Raw genomic sequence first — 18,066 nt, forward strand, 5'->3', positions numbered from 1 at the left:
GGCGTCACGCAGACGTTCCCTTAGGTTCTGGGGAAAAAAGAGATTTTAAAAAATATGACTCTGAACACTTGCTGTGGCAACTAAGGCTCTGGTTCTTCATGGAGTTTAGGGTAGGCAAATTCCTGCTGTGCAAGGATCCCTTCTAACATCTGTGTGCTGTTTTGCATAGGTGAATTGGACCCACATGGAGCTTCTTGCAGGATCCATGCTGTGTCTTCAGCAGACAACTTTAAATTGATAATATCAGGTGGTTTGTCCCTTTCTGGTTTGATTGTCATGCTAATCATTAGCAGCAACGCGGGAGATTCTTTTAACTGGAATACAAGATAATTTTTCTTCAGCTTACATCCTGCATGGAGGCGCTGTGATGGAGCACTTGATTTAATTATCCTACTGCAAAGAGATATCAAGCTTTGTCGTGGTAGTGTTCCTGGGACAGCTTCCTTGAAAAATCTTGGAAGCATTGGTTGAAACTCGTGAGCACATGTTCTCTGAAGTGGTGTCCCTCTCCTGAAGCTACATGATCTCAGTGCTCATTTTAAAGAGAAAAAAAAAAAAAAAGGTTGGGTGTGGGAAATACCAGCATATGAAAAATTGTCATCTTCCAGCTGGCAGAACCATGCACTGTAATTTGCAGGGCCTTACTGAATGGTATGGATGGTCCAGCATCCATGCTAGTGGAATGCTGTGCCACAAATAACAAAGATTTGTGCTGTTGCCACCTTCAGGGCATAAGCCAAGCCCTTTTTCTGTGTTTTCCTGGTTGATGAATGAGCCTATTTAGTTCCTTCCTGACCAGTCTTTTACACAAGAGATGAAGGGGATCTGTTCTGACCAGAGATCCCTGCGCTCCATGGACGTGTGGTTGCTCTAGTGGTAGAGACTTCTCCTGTCTAAAGGAGTTCAGATAGCCCAGTGAAAAACTCTAAAATAGAAAAACTGGAAGAGCTCCTCTCTTAGCCAAACTAACCAGCCCACTGCCTCTCTGCCCAGTGTCTGTGTGCATGTACATATATGCTCTAATCTGCTAAAAGATTAGAAAAATTATGTAATACTATATCTATAAAATGCAGTCTTCTGTGTAACTGTATATATTTATATAATTTTTCTGTTTGTTTTGGTTTGGTTTTTTTTTTTCCTTCCTGGCTTTTCAGTTAATATGCCATAATTTTGCAACTTGCTGTGCGTGTTGTTGCACTAACACTTGCATTTCCTGATTTAGTTTTACCTTATGCTTCATATAGGTCATTTGGTTTATATTTTGTATTTAATACAGTTTTAGTGTCTCATCAACAGAGTCCTCTCTGAGAGTAGGATTTGGGTTTAAATGACTTGAGTTGCAAATTTCATTAGGCTCAGTGTACAATCAAATCCCTCTAGTTTAAGGATTTTTGACCTTGCTCCAGCGTATGACCATCAATGTATCATTCATCCCAGAGAGCAGAAAGGATCCTCTCTTCCAGAGTGTCGAGTAAAGGATTACTTGTTTGCTGCTGCAGTTTTGCTCATGACAACTTACTGTCACTTGCAGAGTTAGGATATTACATTGGTCCTAAGTAGACTGCTGATATTTTCTCTCTAATATAATAACTGGTTGAATGCTTTTGAAAAAATGAGTATATACATTTTGCGCTTGGTGCTTTGCTCTGAAGGCAAAGTGTATTAAGAGAATTCATCATTTTTATAGTAGTGTAAAAAGTATTTTATTGTAAACTCCCTGAAAAAAAAGTATATAAATATATACAAATGTAAGCCTTTAATATAGTGGAACCCTTGGAGGTGCAGGCATCTGCCCTTGCTGATCTCACTGCAGCAGTGTGTCTGCAATATGTTATTGAAGAGCTGGAACGAACTATTTTCCCACAGCCCTGTTGTGGGGGAATAATGTAGAGTTGCCCCAAGGAAATCATTTCAAGGTCTGATGTGGTTTCCTCAATGCAGGCAGCCAGACAGGGGGTGTGTGTGTGTGTGTGTGTGTGTGTGTAGAAGTGAGAGGTAGGTACGTGAATGGTATTGATGACCCTGTGGAGGGAGCAGCTAATATTTTTGAGTGTAAGGTTTGAGTCTGCTGACGCTCTAGGGATACTCTGATGATAGAACTGTGAAAAATTACCTGTTTTCACACTTGCAGAATTTCATTGTTCATTCCTAGTGGCCTGTAATCATGGGAGCCAGATTTGTATGACAACATACCTCACTCTCCACTCACTGGTTTGCTTTTATTTAAAAATGAATGGCATGCTTTCTGTAGCTTAATAGAAACCCCATTCTTTTTATTAGAGACTTTAATGATTAGATTTTCTCTAGGTATTTTTCTAAGTGTTCTCATTTACTTTGATGTAATGTATGCATATCCTTATCTCTTTGCCTGTAGTTCACTTTGTTCTTTATGTCTGTATTTTTTAGGACCCTTGAAACCAGAAATTACCATAACTTACATTGCTGTTTCAGCTATATTCTTTAACAGTGGACTCTCCTTAAAAACTGAGGTACTGTAATTTCTCATTGCTTCACCCCTGTTTTACTTTAAAAAGTTTTGTGTTGGTTTTGATCAGGTTTGAATGTAATTGGAATATTTAATTATTGTGCTATAGTTGATGCTGGGAGAGTGCCTAACAAGAGAAGATAAATATTAGACATTTATGCAATAATCCCTCCTTGATTTCAGAAAATTCTTCATGAAGTAGTGAACATGATGAGAAGGAGAGTGTGAATAAATTTCACCTGTCCATAGAGGGTGACTTGCTTGACTTCGCAGGGCTCAGCACAATTTTGAGGCTGGATCTGTACCATGGGTGTGTCCCAAACCCAAATCAGGGTGAGGCCTAGGACACTTCGGCACCTGCTTTTTGCCACCCTTTCTGCACTTTTGCTTCCCTGCTGCTAAGTTGAGATACAGGCCAGAAAACTCTGCGAATCCTAGGGTAGACTTTGTAGGGAACGAGGCAGAGAGGGGTTATTTGGAGTCTCTGTGTATCTGTAGGACACAAAGAGAAGGTGGGAGCTCTCTGTGCCTCTCTCCTTCATCTCACCTGCTGGTATGCTTTCCCACTAAAACAGCTTAGGCTAGCAAAGATCTGGTTAAGTTACCACGTTTGGTAGGCATGGCAGAGCAGCTAGTATCAACACAAAAGGGTTCCTCTGTAGATGCAAGGCTAATATACAGGTACAAAATCTCGGCAACTTTTTCCTATAGGATTTAGTTGTGGACAGGTGGACTTGAAGTGCCTACGCTCTGCTGCATATCACAGTCACTGAGGCTCGTTTCAGATTGTGTCACACATTTTTCAAAGAGGGACAATCTGGGAGCAGAAAGAGATGAAGGGGAGGACCTTGTAGTGATGTGTAAGGGAGGCATGGAGAAAGGAAATGATGGCTGCTTGCCAAGAAGAGAAGGAGCAGCCAGAGTTGAAGTGAAAAACTGCATGTCTCTGCTAGTCTGGTTTCCTGATTCCTTTTATGCTCTTGACTGTGCAAACAGGTGATTGTCATTCATATGTTGCATGATACTGATGTCTAAAAGAATCATGATGATGTTGTCCAGTTGTCTTATGGGCAAATTGGGATTTGGATGAACAGAATGCATTCAACAAAAAAAAAGTTTCTATACCTGTATCATGGTTACAGTGATAAAGTTTCAAATGGAGGTGGTGTTTGAAGTGATGGAAGATCTCCTCCTGTGTGTGCTGCCGCTTCTGGCACTCGGGCCTCTAGTTCTGCTGGAACACAGCGTAGGTGAAGTGAATAGGTTTAGTAAATTCTGTAGCAGCTATCTAGAGCCTTGTGGTCTTACGGGGAAGTGGGAAGAACCATGGTACCTGTTTGCCCAGGACAGTAATTAATCCTAATGGAAACAGGTTGTGAAGAGACACTTCCCTTCTACAGAGAAGAGGACCCACAATGCAAAGCATGAGTAGTGCTGATGGAGTGGAGTTTTCTGCTTTCAGGGTTAGGAATCTTCATGCAGAGGAAAAAAAAACAAAAACGTAAAACTTTGTTTCACTAGTTTCTATCCTTGAAACTTTGTATTTGTAAAGCAGCTGTGAGAGAGAGTGAAATCAGTATTATCAAAGTCTTGATTAGATTCTCAATGCTAGTGTGTATCTAACCTTTTCCAATTAGGTGACGTGACTGACAGGTTCCTGGGCAACGAATCATGTCCTACTTTGAACTTGCATAACTTTTTTTCAGCTGTGAGTTCTAAAAGCAATATTTTGGTGTAAATGAAGCTTTTACAGGAGCTGATGTTTATGTCCAGGTTTCTTGGATTGTTTTGGAAGCATCGGTTAGGACTGGTGCTGTACATCCAGCTTTATGTTCCATGAAGAAGCTAAGCTTTTTCTGAATTTCTCCCATAGGGGTAGAAGATAAAAAGGAAGAAGAACATTTCACTCATTGTACCTTGTGCTGTTACTTTCTAAAATGTATTTTAAAAACAATCCTTAAATGTGCCAGGAGGCCAGGTCGTGACTGTATTAAAATACTCTGGGGCATGCTTTAATTGTTTAAGGTACAACTTAAAGTTGTTATTATTAGTCTTTTAATATATCTGCTTATTGGATTGCAAAGGAAATTGCAAAGGAAATTTTCTCTATTAGTTCTTGATGTGTGTGTCAGCTATCCTACCTTGGATGATATAGTGGATTGCAACTAGTGTTTGGTACACTTTATGCAATCATAAAAAGTTGTGTGTTAATGGAGGCCTTCTGATAAATCTGACAAAATTAGAAATAACTGTTGCTCTTTTAGGGTTACATTTCTGGTTTTATCTGCTGTGAAGGTGTATGCCCCCCCCAAATTTGCTAGCATGCATGCAGAAAGCATTTCACAAAGTAACTGGGGCAGTGTTCATGGAGAGCCTGTCTGTGCTTGGCCTTGTTACATTTTCAAATGTAGAGGTGACTGAGGTCCTCTTACCTTTGTAGAAATAATCTTTTTTCCAGGAATAACAAGAACATTTGATTCCACCTTAATATAATGCGCTTTCAGTTTTCAGTGACTGGATAGCTTGCTCTTTTAAAGGAAATACCTCCTATAGGGCCCCAGAAATTAAATCACATTACCCGAGTTATCCATTTCAGTGAGGAATTTGGCAAGCTACTGAAAACACTGTTTGCTCTGTGTGGGTGTCTGTACCACCTAAGTGTGGCCAGACGGCAACAGGGACCCACAGTGACCAGTGAGAGGATAAGCTCTCTAAAGGGTCTGAAATACTGGGAAAGACAAGGTAACCTGTTCTACCTGATGTGCAGAAACAGTCATAACGAGCAGCTTCTAGTAACTTTTCTGAGACTTCGGCTTTTTTTAGGACTAGTGATGAATGTATTTTGGGACAAGCCCTTGTAGATTCTAAGAAGGTGAAAGCTGTTTGCCTGAGTGTTTGTTCTGTGAGGATACAGTCTAAGGAATAACTGTTCTAAAAGGCAGTCACTAGAGACATTTTAAAGATGTGATTCAGATCTGGAAAGACCTGTTCCAGTGATGCAGCATTTCTTCACGAACTAGGTTGGCTCTGTTGTAATCGCCTGCCTTGCTCCCTGGAAGCTCTAACCAGTCTTTCCCAAGTTTTTGTCTTGGATTTTGTTTTTGGAAGTATCACACATTTTTATTTCAAACCACCTGTTTTTAAGACAATTTTCCAATTGTAAAAATATTAAATTGAAAGGGCACTTCTGTATGTGTGATGGTGCCTAGATTGGGGGTACCTTCATAGATTGGTTCACTAGGAAGTCCAGGACTGGAGATAACTGGTCAGGAAAGAAGGAATTAGCAGCTTTACTGAAAGAAATCACTTGCTTTGGATTTTCTTAACTGTATTACTTAATTTTAAAATGTACACTTTTATGTCAGTATTTCCAGGTATCTTTCCCTCCTGCACAGGATGCATTTCTACTACTGGACATTTTATTTTTGCTTTCTTTTTGAGGCAAGATGAAATAGTACTACAGTGAAGCTGTTCATAATGCCATAGGTACTGTGACAGGTTATGTGTGAAGAAGGCCTGTTTTTTTCATGCAGAGTGATACTAGCCTGCTTAAGAACTTGCCTTATTTAAAAAAAAAAAAATTTCAGTCAGTTAACTGAATGTAATGATACTTCATGGTAAAACAGGATCAGAATGTACATTTCAAGTCCATGTTTTGTATTACTTTAACAATAAGATAGGAACTGATGTGGTGTTTTGTTTTGTGTGGGTTTTTTGGGGTTTTGGTTGTTTTTTTTTTTTTTTGTGGAAGGTTTTTCCACCTAACACTAATTTGAGAGGTAGTTTTATTAAGAGAAAAAAAGTAACAAGGAACGGCACTGAATTGCTAGTACTTCCAGATGTATAATCACATCAGTGTGTGATCGGATGGTTGAAAATGCAGTATTTGATTGTGTTTCATAAAAGTTCAGCTGTTTTGAAGCAGAGAGAGCATGGCATCTGATGATTGGCTGCTACATTACTGTACATGGAAATGCACTTTCTCATGTTGGGTTGTTGGGGTTTTTTTAATACATCTGGGGTGTTAGATAGCTGGAGACTCCTAGCAAACTAGGTTTTGAATAAAAGTGCCGTCAGTTCTTTTCTTGTGGTATTGTTTACTTGAAAAGAGTGCAAGCTATCTTGAGAGGGAGGAAAATGAATTTTTCTTCTCATTCTATGAGAGTTGTAATGAGCTGAAATGTACACAGCTTTTTCCTTGTACTCGAAAACTGTGTAGAAGATCCTTGGAGTGCCTGAGAAGACAGAAACGGAGAGACACAGACCTAACTGAAGGGTTTATTGTGTAAGGATACTTGATCACCTCTCTGGAGTGCTCTTACACTATCTAAAATGATTTTTTTTTTTCCCCCTCAGTCTCCAGCAGTGTTTTGCAATTTATTTCTCTGAATTTTATGTCTTAGCTGTTGTTAACTTCTTATGGTTAGGGTATTCTTCATCAGCCTAATTTTTTTAATGTGAATTTCCTGTCTGTTGATACCATAAATAATCAAAATCTGATACAGATTGTTTTTTATATTTGCTAGTATTTCCTTAAAACCGCCCACCATAAGTGATGACTGTAATGTAAACATCCCTTTTTCACAGTATAAATGAGGATCACGGTTTGTGGCTCTCTTTAGAGAAACCTGAAATCACATGAACACTACAAATTTCCCTTCCTCTTGATATTAGCAGTCAATAAAGTAAACAGGCTGTCAGCATAGTTAACACAGGGTTTGAAGCAGTGACAAAGTGCTGGGGCTGTCTGCTGAAAGGCTACTGTTATGAGAGCTACACTATTATTGAAGTGGTGGACAATTCTTCTGGAAAAATGCCCAGGAGCAGACAGAGCTTTTATGCTGTCTGGATGTACTTCATTATTAAAGAGGAGATCAGATGATCCCTAAAGGTGCCTTTTTGACATGCGCTCTCTTTGTATTATAAAGATGATCCTAGTTTTAAAAGCACAAATATGATCTTACTTCAGCTGTTATGACTGCAACTTCCTCTCTTCTTTTTCTTTTGCAGGAGCTGACAAGTGCTTTGATGCATGTGAAACTACACCTTTTTGTCCAGATTTTTACACTTGTGTTCTTCCCAACAGCAATATGGCTCTTTCTTCAGCTATTATCAATCACACCTATAAATGAATGGCTTTTAAAAGGGTATGTTTAAGCATAATGGAGTGAAATATATTTGTAGCTGTCTTAAAGGGATGCTTATCCTGCAATGGGTGTTTTAAGACCTGTATTGTGAACAGATTTTACTGGTTGCTATTGTGCTTCAGCACTTTACTGTTGAAAACACAGTACATGCACAAGACTCTCCTTTCAGGAACCTCCTCATTTTTAGGAAGTCTGGTCAGTTAGTTTCCTATGTAGGGAGCTTGCAACAGGTTAGCTTTCTTTCACAAGGGTCTCAAGGAGGATGGGGAGGAAAGAAAAGCAATGCTGAAGGAAGCATATAAGCCAATGAACAAATATTGTGTATGCTATGTACTGGTGTTCCTTTCTGTTTTTAAACAGTCTGTATTGAGCACCTGTTGCATGTGTCCAGACTGGGGTTCAGTATCTGGTCCTAGCTAAATTATGGAGGGGAAAAAAAAAACAACAACAGTAAAGTTTTATAGAAGGAGAACTTTGATATGAGCAGAAGCTAAGTGACCATGAAAACAATGTATTTTAAATCTTTGGTGTATTCTGCCAACATGTGCTTCCAAAGCTGCATTGATGGTGGAGTAGTGATAGATGTTACGAAAAATCAAAAAACTAAAAAGCTTTTTTTCAAAATCAAGGGTCAATACCTAGTGCCACGCAGTTATACTGGAATGTTTGAATGCAAAAATCAATTATTTTAGAAGACTGCTTAAAGAATCCCTGTTGTTTCTTACTGCTTGGTGAAACACTGCTTGGGGAGAGTTCCCTGTCTTAAAAGTTTAATGATGAAGCTGCTCATGTTTGCTTTTACAAGGCCTAAACCTGAAAGAGCATTTTGTTTTGCTATTAAGATGCTTCTCCATATGTTCCAAGTGTGAAGTGGTCCAAATGATACTGAGAAGGTGAAATTGAGATGACATAATTTAAAAGTTAGCACTGATTTGTTCAATAGTATTAGTTCATCAAGGAAATAACGAAGTTGCTATACAACATCCGGTTGCATTTGGCTATTCATAGCAAAGGTTATTCTTTAAATTAAAATCATTGAAGCTTTTCTTCAGCTGGAACAGAAGCATAATTTGACACAGTGAGCCAAAATTCCCTTCTAATCCATGCAAGTCTCAGTTTCTGAAGTGCAAGATACAAGTGATTTTTGTGGTTTTGTTCCTTGCAGCACTTCTCATCCCTTCTTTCCTATGACTCTTATGCCACTTTGGGTCTTAGTATTTAATGGACATGATCTGTTACATGCACAAGTATATGTGTATGTATATACATAACACCTGTGAAACTGTGTGTAAAACTACACACATATATTATTTTTTAAAAGTTACTCTTTTAGTGTATCTCCTTAAACATGGAGCCTAAACCACTCTCATTTTTCATGAAGGTTGTGTCTGTTTTACTAGTGAGCTAGTATACTTCTGTATGTTTCAAGGAGCCTTGCAAGCACTTGTTCCTTGAGTACTATTTCTTTTTTGGCTGTGTTTTATCTTTTAGTGCAGTAACTCACAGAATCGTCTAGGTTGGAAAAGACCTTGAAGATCATCCAGTCCAACCATTAACCTAACATTGACAGTTCTCAACTCCACCAGATCCCTCAGCGCTGGGTCAACCCGACTCTTCAATCCCTCCAGGGATGGGAACTCCACCACCTCCCTGGGCAGCCCATTCCAACACCCAACAACCCCTTCTGCAAATAAATGCGTCCTAATATCTAGTCTAAACCTTCCCTGGTGCAGCTTGAGGCCATTCCCTCTTGTCCTATCACTTGTTACTTGGTTCAGGAGACTCATCCCCAGCTCTCTGCACCCTCCTTTCAGGGAGCTGTAGGGCTCAATGAGGTCTCCCCTCAGCCTCCTCTTCTCCAGACTAACCCCCCCCAGTTCCCTCAGCCACTCCGCTCCCCATGTGACCTGTGCTCCAGACCCTGCACCAGCTTCATTGCCCTTCTCTGGACACACTCAAGTAATTCAATGTCCTTTTTGTAGTGAGGGGCCCAAAACTGAACACAGGAATCGAGGTGCGGCCTCACCAGTGCCCAGTACAGGGCTCAGATCCCTTCCCTGTCCCTGCTGGCCACGCTATTGCTGACACAAGCCAGGATGCCATTGGCCTTCTTGGCCACCTGGGCACACTGCTGGCTCCTGTTTAGCCGGCTGTCAATCAACACCCCCAGGTCCCTCTCTGACTGGCAGCTCTCCAGCCACTCCTCCCCAAGCCTGTAGCGCTGATGGGGGTTGTGGCCCAAGGGCAGCCCCCGGCATTTGGCCTTATTGAAACTCCTCCAGTTGGCCTCAGCCCATGGCTCCAGCCTGTCCAGGTCTCTCTGCAGAGCCTCCCTACCCTCGAGCAGATCAACACTCCCACCCAACTGGGTGTCATCTGCAAACTGACTGAGGGTGCACTCGATCCCCTTATCTAGATCATCCATAAAGATGTTAAACAGAAGTGGCCTCAACACTGAACCCTGGGGGACACCACTCGTGACCGGCTGCCAACTGGATTTAACCCCATTCACCACAACTCTCTGGGCCCGGCCATCCAGACAGTTTTTTACCCAGCAAAGTGTGTGCCCATCCAAGCCATGAGCAGTCAGTTTCACCAGGAGAATGCTGTGGGAAATGATGTCAAAGGCCTTACTGAAGTCAAGGTAGACAACATCCACAGCCTTTCCCTCATCCAATAAGCAGGTCACCCTTTATAGAAGGAGATCAGGTTTGTCAGGCAGGACCTGCCTTTCATAAACCCATGCTGACTGAGCCTGAGCATCTGATTGTCCCACATGTGTTGTATGACGGTACTCAGGATGAGCTGCTCCACCAGCTTCCCGGGCACTGAAGTCAAGCTGTCAGGCCTGTAATGTCCCGGATCATCCTTCTGAACCTTCTTATAGATGGGTGTCACACTGGCCCATTTCCAATCTGTTGGGACCTCCCCAGTCAGCCAGGACTGCTGGTAAATGATGGAAAGCAGCTTGATGAGCACCCCAGCAAGCTCCTTCAGCACCCTCGGGTGTATTCCATCTGGTCCCGTGGACTATGTGATGCAGTAGGTCACTGACTATCTCCTCCTGGAATGCAGGAGAGTCATTCTGCCAGTCTCTGTCTTCTGGCTGAGGAGGCTGGATTCCCTCAGTACACCTAGTCTTGCTATTAAAGACTGAGGCAAAGGAGGAATTAAGCACCTCAGCCTTTTTCTCATCACTTGTTACCATGTTTCCTCCTGTGTCTAGCGGTTGGAGGCTCGCTCTGGTCTTTCTTTTGCTGGTCACATACTTACAGAAGCATTTCTTGTTGTCCTTGATGCTGAAGCCAGATTAATTTCCATCTGGGCTTTAGACCTCCTGATTTCCACCCTTCACATCCTCACAGCATCTTTAATCACTGTGGGTGACTAGCCCCTTCTTCCAAAAGCTCCTTTTCTGCCCGAGTTGCAGCCAAAGCTCCCTGTTTAGCCAAGGTGGTCTTCTCTGTCACCAGCTTCTCTTACAGCACCTGGGGACCACCTGCTCCTGAGCCATTAACGCTTCCTTCTTAAAGAGTGCCCAGCCTTCCTGGACCCCTGTACCCTTCAGGACCGTCTCCCAAGGGATCCTGTCAAGCAGGTGCCCAAACAAGACAAAGTCAGCCCTTTGGAAGTCCAGGATGTCAGTTCTGCTCCCCTCTCCTGGCCTTCCTAAGAATAGAGAACTCTATTATTTCATGATCGCTGTGCCCTAGTCGGCTTTCAACCGCCACATCATCCACCAGTCCTTCTCTGTTCACAAAGAGGATATCCAGCAGGGCACTTTCTTTGGTTGGTTCACTCACCAGCTGTGTCAGGAAGTTGTCTCCCACACATTCCAGGAATCTTCAGGACTGGTTCTGCTCTGCTGTGTTGTATTTTCAGCAGATGTCTGGGAAGTTAAAGTCTCTCACAAGAACAAGGGCAAGCGATTGTGAGATTTAACCTAAATGCCTACAGAATATTTCATCCACCTTTCTGTCCTGGGTGGGTGGCCTATAGTAGGCTCCCACTACAACATCTGCCCTGTTGGCCTTCCCCCTGATTCTAATGTGAAGACACTCCACCCTGTCTTCACTACACTTGTGCTCAAAGCAATCATAACAGTCCCTGACATACAGCGCCACCCCACCACCTCTCCTGCCTTGTCTATCCCTCCTAAAGAGCTTGTAGCCATCAGTTGGCACACTCCAGTCATGGGAGACATCCCACCATGTTTCTGTGCATCATAATTTTCCTGTTTCATCATGGCTTCAAGCTCCTTCTGTTTGTTACCCATGCTGTGTGTATTGATATACATGCACTTCAGATGGGCTGGTGTTTTGACCCCTTTCCCCTTCAAATCTAGTTTAAAGCTCTGTCAGTGAGCCCAAATAACTCCTGCCCCAGGATCCTCTTCTGAACCCTCCGGGACAGGTGCATCCAGTCTAATGCCAAAAGGTCTGGCATCCTGTATACCAACCCATGATTGAAAAATCAAAAGCCCTGATAGTAACACCAGTCTTGGAGCCACAAGTTCATCTGTTGAGTTCTCCTGTATTCTTCTTCATCCATCTCCCCAACTGAAGGGATGGAGGAGAACACAATTTCTGCCCTCAACCCCTTAATCGGTTTCCGCAAGGACCTGAAATCTCTCTTCATTGCTTTAGGACTTCTCCTGGTAATGTTGTTGCTACCTACCTGAGAAAACAAGAGAGGGTAGTAGTCCTTGGGTCTCACTAGAGTGGGGAGTTTTACTGTGAGGTCCTTGACCCAGGGAGGCAGCAGACTTCCCTATGAAGAGTGTCTGGTCTGCATGTGGGGCCTTCGACACACCTCAGAGCTCCGTTGTATTGAGACTTCGTTCAAGGAATGGTCAGATGGAGGAGTTAATGAAAGTGGGGTTTTTCTTTTTGTTTGTTTGGGTTTTGTTTTGATTTGTTTTTTCAAAGAGTACTTTCTTGGTAAGTACTGCTGTTGAGGACATGCTCGGAGCAGCAGCCATGGTGTGGCTCTGAAGGCATCCCCTGCAAGGGAGCCTGATGGGAGCTGTACCTTCAGTGCTGTGCAGGTGCAGAAGATACTGAGCTCTGTGCTAATTCTTGGATAACACATTTTAAAGTAGGAGCTTGCATGTCCCTATAGGGGTACCTGAAAGGAGAGTGAGGAGCCGATGTGAAGAACTGCCTGTGCCTTGGCTGCTCTGTGTAACCAGTTCATCTGAATGCCCCACAGCTGTAGATTTTATTCCCTAGAAATAAAGCTGAAGTACCCTAATGAAAACAGTGGGGCAACAAGACAGGCTATGGCAAAGTTACTCTTTCGCCTCATCACACATGTTGAGCACGGCTTGTCCTGGGAGCTAGTTGATAGTCCTCACACAGGCCTGGAGAAATAGGCAGGTGCTCCCCAGGGCATGCAGCACCCTTTGGCAGGGCAGCTCCCCTGCAGACTATAGTTCTCCCCTACTCTCTACACAAGGTTATACTTAAAGGTATATATACCCACAGTTAATTTCCTGTCCTGCTTCAGAATAAATGGTAGTTTTTCCCATCCTCTATAATGGTCTGTTTTGCTGTAAATGTTACTTGAGAGGCAGATTCAGATGCTACCAGCTTTTCGTCTTTGTTTCCAGTGTTGTGGTTTTTTTTTTTTTCCTCTCTGTCTGGGGTGATATTAGGAGATTTGTTGCTCTGCAGTTATTTAGAAATATATAAAATAGAGGAGAAACTGACATCATCCTAAGCATCTTTTAAGTTATTTTTTTGTTAGCTGACTAGGTTTCGCAGTCCTTTGAAGAGGAGCATGTAGCAGGTTATTAATGGTTACACAGATTTCACCTCTTCTGCCACTCTTGGCATATAGCATTTACAGCACAGGTGATAAGGCACGAGATGCAAAGACCTGGTACCAGATATGACTTTGGGAGTTCCATATCTAAAATATGGGGCTTCAGACCCTGCGACTCAGTTGTCTGTAATGTATCAACAGAACAGGTATTATTTATCCCTCTTCAGCAAGTGTTTGGACCCCTGATGTTAGTGCTTATAGCATGGCCTGAACCAGTAGAACGTTTGAGCTTGTTGGTTGGTATCTGGAGTAATCTGTTGGCCATTAGAACAGTTTGTTTGTATATTGGTAGTGTTGTGTGTCACTGATACAAAGCAAGAAAAAAGTTCACGGATGCAGTTATTGAAAGTATTTCCATTTGGTATGTACCAGTTTTTTTGTAGATTAGTATTTTCATATGAAGAATATTTAAAATCATAGATTGATAGTGATTCTTATTTTTTTTAATTCCAAATGTATTATTTTAAATTTGAGAGGGTTTACAGATATTGTATTATTAAACCTTTCCCTTATAGTGTGGAAAATCCCTGCCTGCTGAGATGAATGTCCTGACACACATTTCATACCTTTCTGGATAATGTTGAACTTAATCCACCCCTTATTAGTGCAGGTGAGAAGTTCAAGGAGCTGGCTGCCAAGAGACCACATAGAAGAGAGATAACAGTATCCCAGCTGATGTAGGGGATGGACATCAGACTCGCCATGTGTTTTGTCTGCTGTGTATTTTCATACCTATTTTTAAACTTTCCACACCATTTCTTTTTCCTGTATTTCTTTTCTTTTCAATATCAGCTTATCCTGCTATGTGCTGACAACTCTCTGCTTCCATAGCTTATTTCACTGTAAGCTAAAGGTACTATATACTTCTAAGGTGGTGCTTGGCACTTTGTGATTGGATTTATATAATGCTTACATTGCTTGCCTATTTCCTTTTCCACAGTGTCTGTAGCTGACAAACGGAATACTGTCATTGTCATTTACCTGTTTCTTCTGTTTAAGCTTTTTTGTATATCTGCAGCATATCAGTTGCACTGTAATATGCTCCCTATTGCTTGGATTTAATACTTCTGTTTGCTACAGTGCTTTGACATTGCGTTTCTTGGGGATGGACTAATACAATTACAAGTGCAAAGTAGTTCACCACTAGTATTTAATTGTTCTGAACTGGAGCACTGTCTCAAACTCCATACTTGAAAACATGTAGATTCCATGCTTTTGGGGGTTTTGCAGACTTATTCCACGCCTTACTGTTCTTTCTAAATCAGTATAGTTCTTCTTCAGAAACCCTATTTTACTTAGCCCTAGATTTAATTGTAATCTATTGTGGTATGTTCTTGTTTCTAAATACACATTTGATACAACTAATTTTTGTAGTAACCAGTTTTTGTGGACTGTCGTTGAAAACAAAGGAAAGTTCACCACTTTTTTTCTTACTTTGCAACAGCATTTTACTATATACATTGATAATTTTACTGCACAAACAATGGAAAAAATGACAGATAACAGTGTATTTTAGACTTTTAAAATGCAGGAGAAAGCTTTTGATGCTTTGATTAATGGAAGATAGGTGATTTTACCAAGAAGCAAAAACATGAATAAAAATGAAATATTTGATGGCCTTTTAATGTTCACAAAACAAAAAGATTAATTATTGTGGTTCTTTGTTTTGTTGGGGTTTTTTTAGGTAAGGGTTGATGGAAAACAAAGTGTAGTGGAAACCTGAAATAGTGAGCATGATTCTTCTTACTCTTCTACTTAGCAGTAAATGTTTCTATCACTGAGCAGCTTTTTCAAGAAAATAGGAGTTTACATCCTTATTTTCTTTTTTTCCAAATAGATACAGGTATCTCAAAACACACTACAAACTTTACTACATCAGAACACATGATGCAGTTATCTTTGTGATAGACATGTAGATATCTTTGTGGATGGTAGATACAGTGCTACAGATGGGGAAATGGAGTCCCAGAGAGGTTAAGTGTTTGGGTTTTTAAATGGTGGCGTGATTCTTCCCTATGGTTGGTAAGAGATGACATGGAAATCCTGCCAGCTGCTGCAGGGCTGTAATTGTAACACAAACTAATTGGGTTGTGCAGGTGGTAAGATCATAGTTTTTACTCAGCTATTTGGTATTTTAAGGTTTTAGGTTGCATAGTGTTTGCATCATGTGAGGAATGTAACATTTCTTTTTGTCATTTTCAGCTTGCAGACAGTAGGCTGCATGCCACCTCCTGTGTCTTCTGCAGTAATTTTAACCAAAGCTGTTGGTGGAAATGAGGTGAGTTTTCATTTTGTTTTTGAATGCTTAAAGTTCAAACAAATATCTGTTTATAGTAAACTAATGTGACTAAACCCTGACTGCAGTGTGGTGCTATTGTGGTTTCTAAAAAATTCTAGAATTAAAGCTTGGGTATTTGTTTCAAACAAGGGAAGTAGTGATACGTTACCTGCTGGCACTGGTCAAACTGAAAGAAGCTGAGTGTTCTGAGGTGGTAGAAAGGTTTCTGACAGAAATTGTGTGAGGAGATTTCTGCTTGTTGCTGCACTGTAATTCATAACAGTATAATGTTGGTATGCTGTTGTCCTGGTTCAGCCAGAATAGAGTAAGGTTTTCCCAAGCAGAGAGAGAGGGGGAAGGGATCTCCAGCCGGGTTATTCATACCATGCTGACGTCAGGTCCAGGGGCGGAACCTTTTCCTTGCTCCTTGGCCGGTTCGGGAGGGAATTTTGCTTTCCATAGACCAGCTAGCGGTATTTCTCTGTATATCATTTGTCTTGTTCACTGTTATTACTGTTTATTGTTGTTACCATTGATACTGTTGTTATTCAGATTGTTCTATCACTCTGGTGTATTAAATTTCTTGTTATTTTAGCCGGGGTCTGTGTCTAACTTCCAGCCTGACCGGCGCGGGTTGGGGAGGGGCAACGGCAACGTGCTCTCCGATTCTGGCAGGGCTTAAACCTGCACAGCATTAATTGGCACCCAACGTGGGGCTAAGCTACAAGAATAAAAAGGGCCAGACCCTGACCAGAGTGTGATAGAGCAATCTGTTGGGTGTAATCTTTTTTTTGTATTTGTTTGATAAGAAAATATTTGTGATGCTGGCCCACATGTTTAGGTGGTGCGGCTGGATTACTCCTTATATCCAGTGTGTGATCCCTGGGGTGGTGTTTGTTATGGGTGGAAAATGTGTAAAGGTTCTTATGTTGTTGTACGGGCTATTGAACGCGTATGCTGCCTTTGTATCGCTGTGGGGGGGGCGGGCCGGTACCTGTTTGCCCTTTGGGCTTTTGTTAGGGGGGTCACCCCCTCTGTGGGTGAGCCAGGGGAAGGGATCCTCTCGGCTTTGGGGAGGTTTAGCTCCCCCTGGAGCCTGCAAGCCAGCGTGATTGTGGCACTATGCCTTCTGAACGTCTGCCTGATTTCGGTTTTGGCCATGCAGCATTTCTCTGACAATAGCAGTGCCCGGAAACCTGCCCCGAGGCCAATTAATAGTGAGTGGCAAGGGGTGTGGGAAAAGATGGGCAAAGGCCTGAGTCGGTGGGCACCCCCAGTGCTTTGGAATTTCACTCCTGAGCAAATGCAAAGTCCTGAGAAGCTGATGGAGTGCTTAGAAAGGGTGTGTTACCAAACTGGCAAAACCCAGGAGACACAAATCACTGCAATGTGTTGGGGACTTGCCCATGCATACCGTGCCCTCTGCAATACCACCCGCTGCCCTCAAAGGGAAGAAAAGGCCACACAAACAATATCTGAACCGGGGGCACAGGCAGAGCCAGTCTCAGTCGCCTGCACCAGCACAGAGACTGAGCCAGAGAGCCAGGCAGAGCCAGTGTCAGTCGCCCCGATTCAGAAAACCAAATATACCAGAAAGTCTGTTCGCAGAGTGAGGGATGAGGATGAGCCAGGCCCATCAGGGGAACAGGAGGAAGGACCAGACGTGATTGTCCGATCTCTGTCCCCGACTGAGCTGCGAGATATGCGGAGAGATTTTGGCCAACTGCGAGGTGAGCAGATTTGCACCTGGTTGCTCTGATGCTGGGACAATGGAGCCAGTGCTTTTGAGATGGAGGGGAGAGAGGCCAAGCAGCTGCGATCTTTGGCCAAGGATGCTGGCATTGATAGGGAAATAGGAAAACAGGCTCAAACCCTCAGCCTTTGGAAGCAACTCCTGTTCAGTGTAAGGGAGAGGTACCCCTACAAGGATGATATCCTGTGTCAGCTGAGCAAATGGACCAGCATTGAGAAAGGCATCCAAAACCTCAGGGAACTGGCTGTGTTTGAGATGATCTATGGTGATCTGAATGATGAGCAGTCACCCATGGACCCAGATCAGGCCCCTTGCACACACCTGATGTGGCGAAGGTTCCTGAAGAGCGCACCAGAAGCACACTCGAAAGCATTGGCAATAGTGTCCTGGTGGACAGACACCCACACTCTAACAGTGGATGGAGTGGTTGGCAAGCTCCGGCAATATGAGGGAAATCTCCCTTCTTTTCAACATTCCCTGGTCTCAGCTGTGGAGGAACTGTCTAAGAGTGTCAGGAAAATGGAAGAGAACATGTCCTATGTTCCACCTGCATGGGCTAATGTCTCAGCCATTATAA

At 42.4% G+C, this 18,066-nt stretch overlaps 1 protein-coding gene across 1 annotated transcript in view; it reads left to right on the forward strand.

Moving 5' to 3' along the window:
* The window catches only part of SLC10A7 (solute carrier family 10 member 7), a 158,348-nt gene that overhangs the window by 577 nt on the left and 139,705 nt on the right, over positions 1-18,066 (forward strand). The window contains exons 2-5 of the mRNA XM_026867003.1: positions 115-247; positions 2,407-2,489; positions 7,496-7,632; positions 15,661-15,736. Coding sequence (XP_026722804.1) covers positions 115-247; positions 2,407-2,489; positions 7,496-7,632; positions 15,661-15,736 — 429 coding nt within the window. The remainder of the gene's footprint in view (positions 1-114; positions 248-2,406; positions 2,490-7,495; positions 7,633-15,660; positions 15,737-18,066) is intronic.

This window comes from Athene cunicularia, unplaced genomic scaffold (assembly GCF_003259725.1).
Source record: "Athene cunicularia isolate RWA unplaced genomic scaffold, athCun1 SCF_1, whole genome shotgun sequence".
NCBI classification, from domain to species: domain Eukaryota; kingdom Metazoa; phylum Chordata; class Aves; order Strigiformes; family Strigidae; genus Athene; species Athene cunicularia.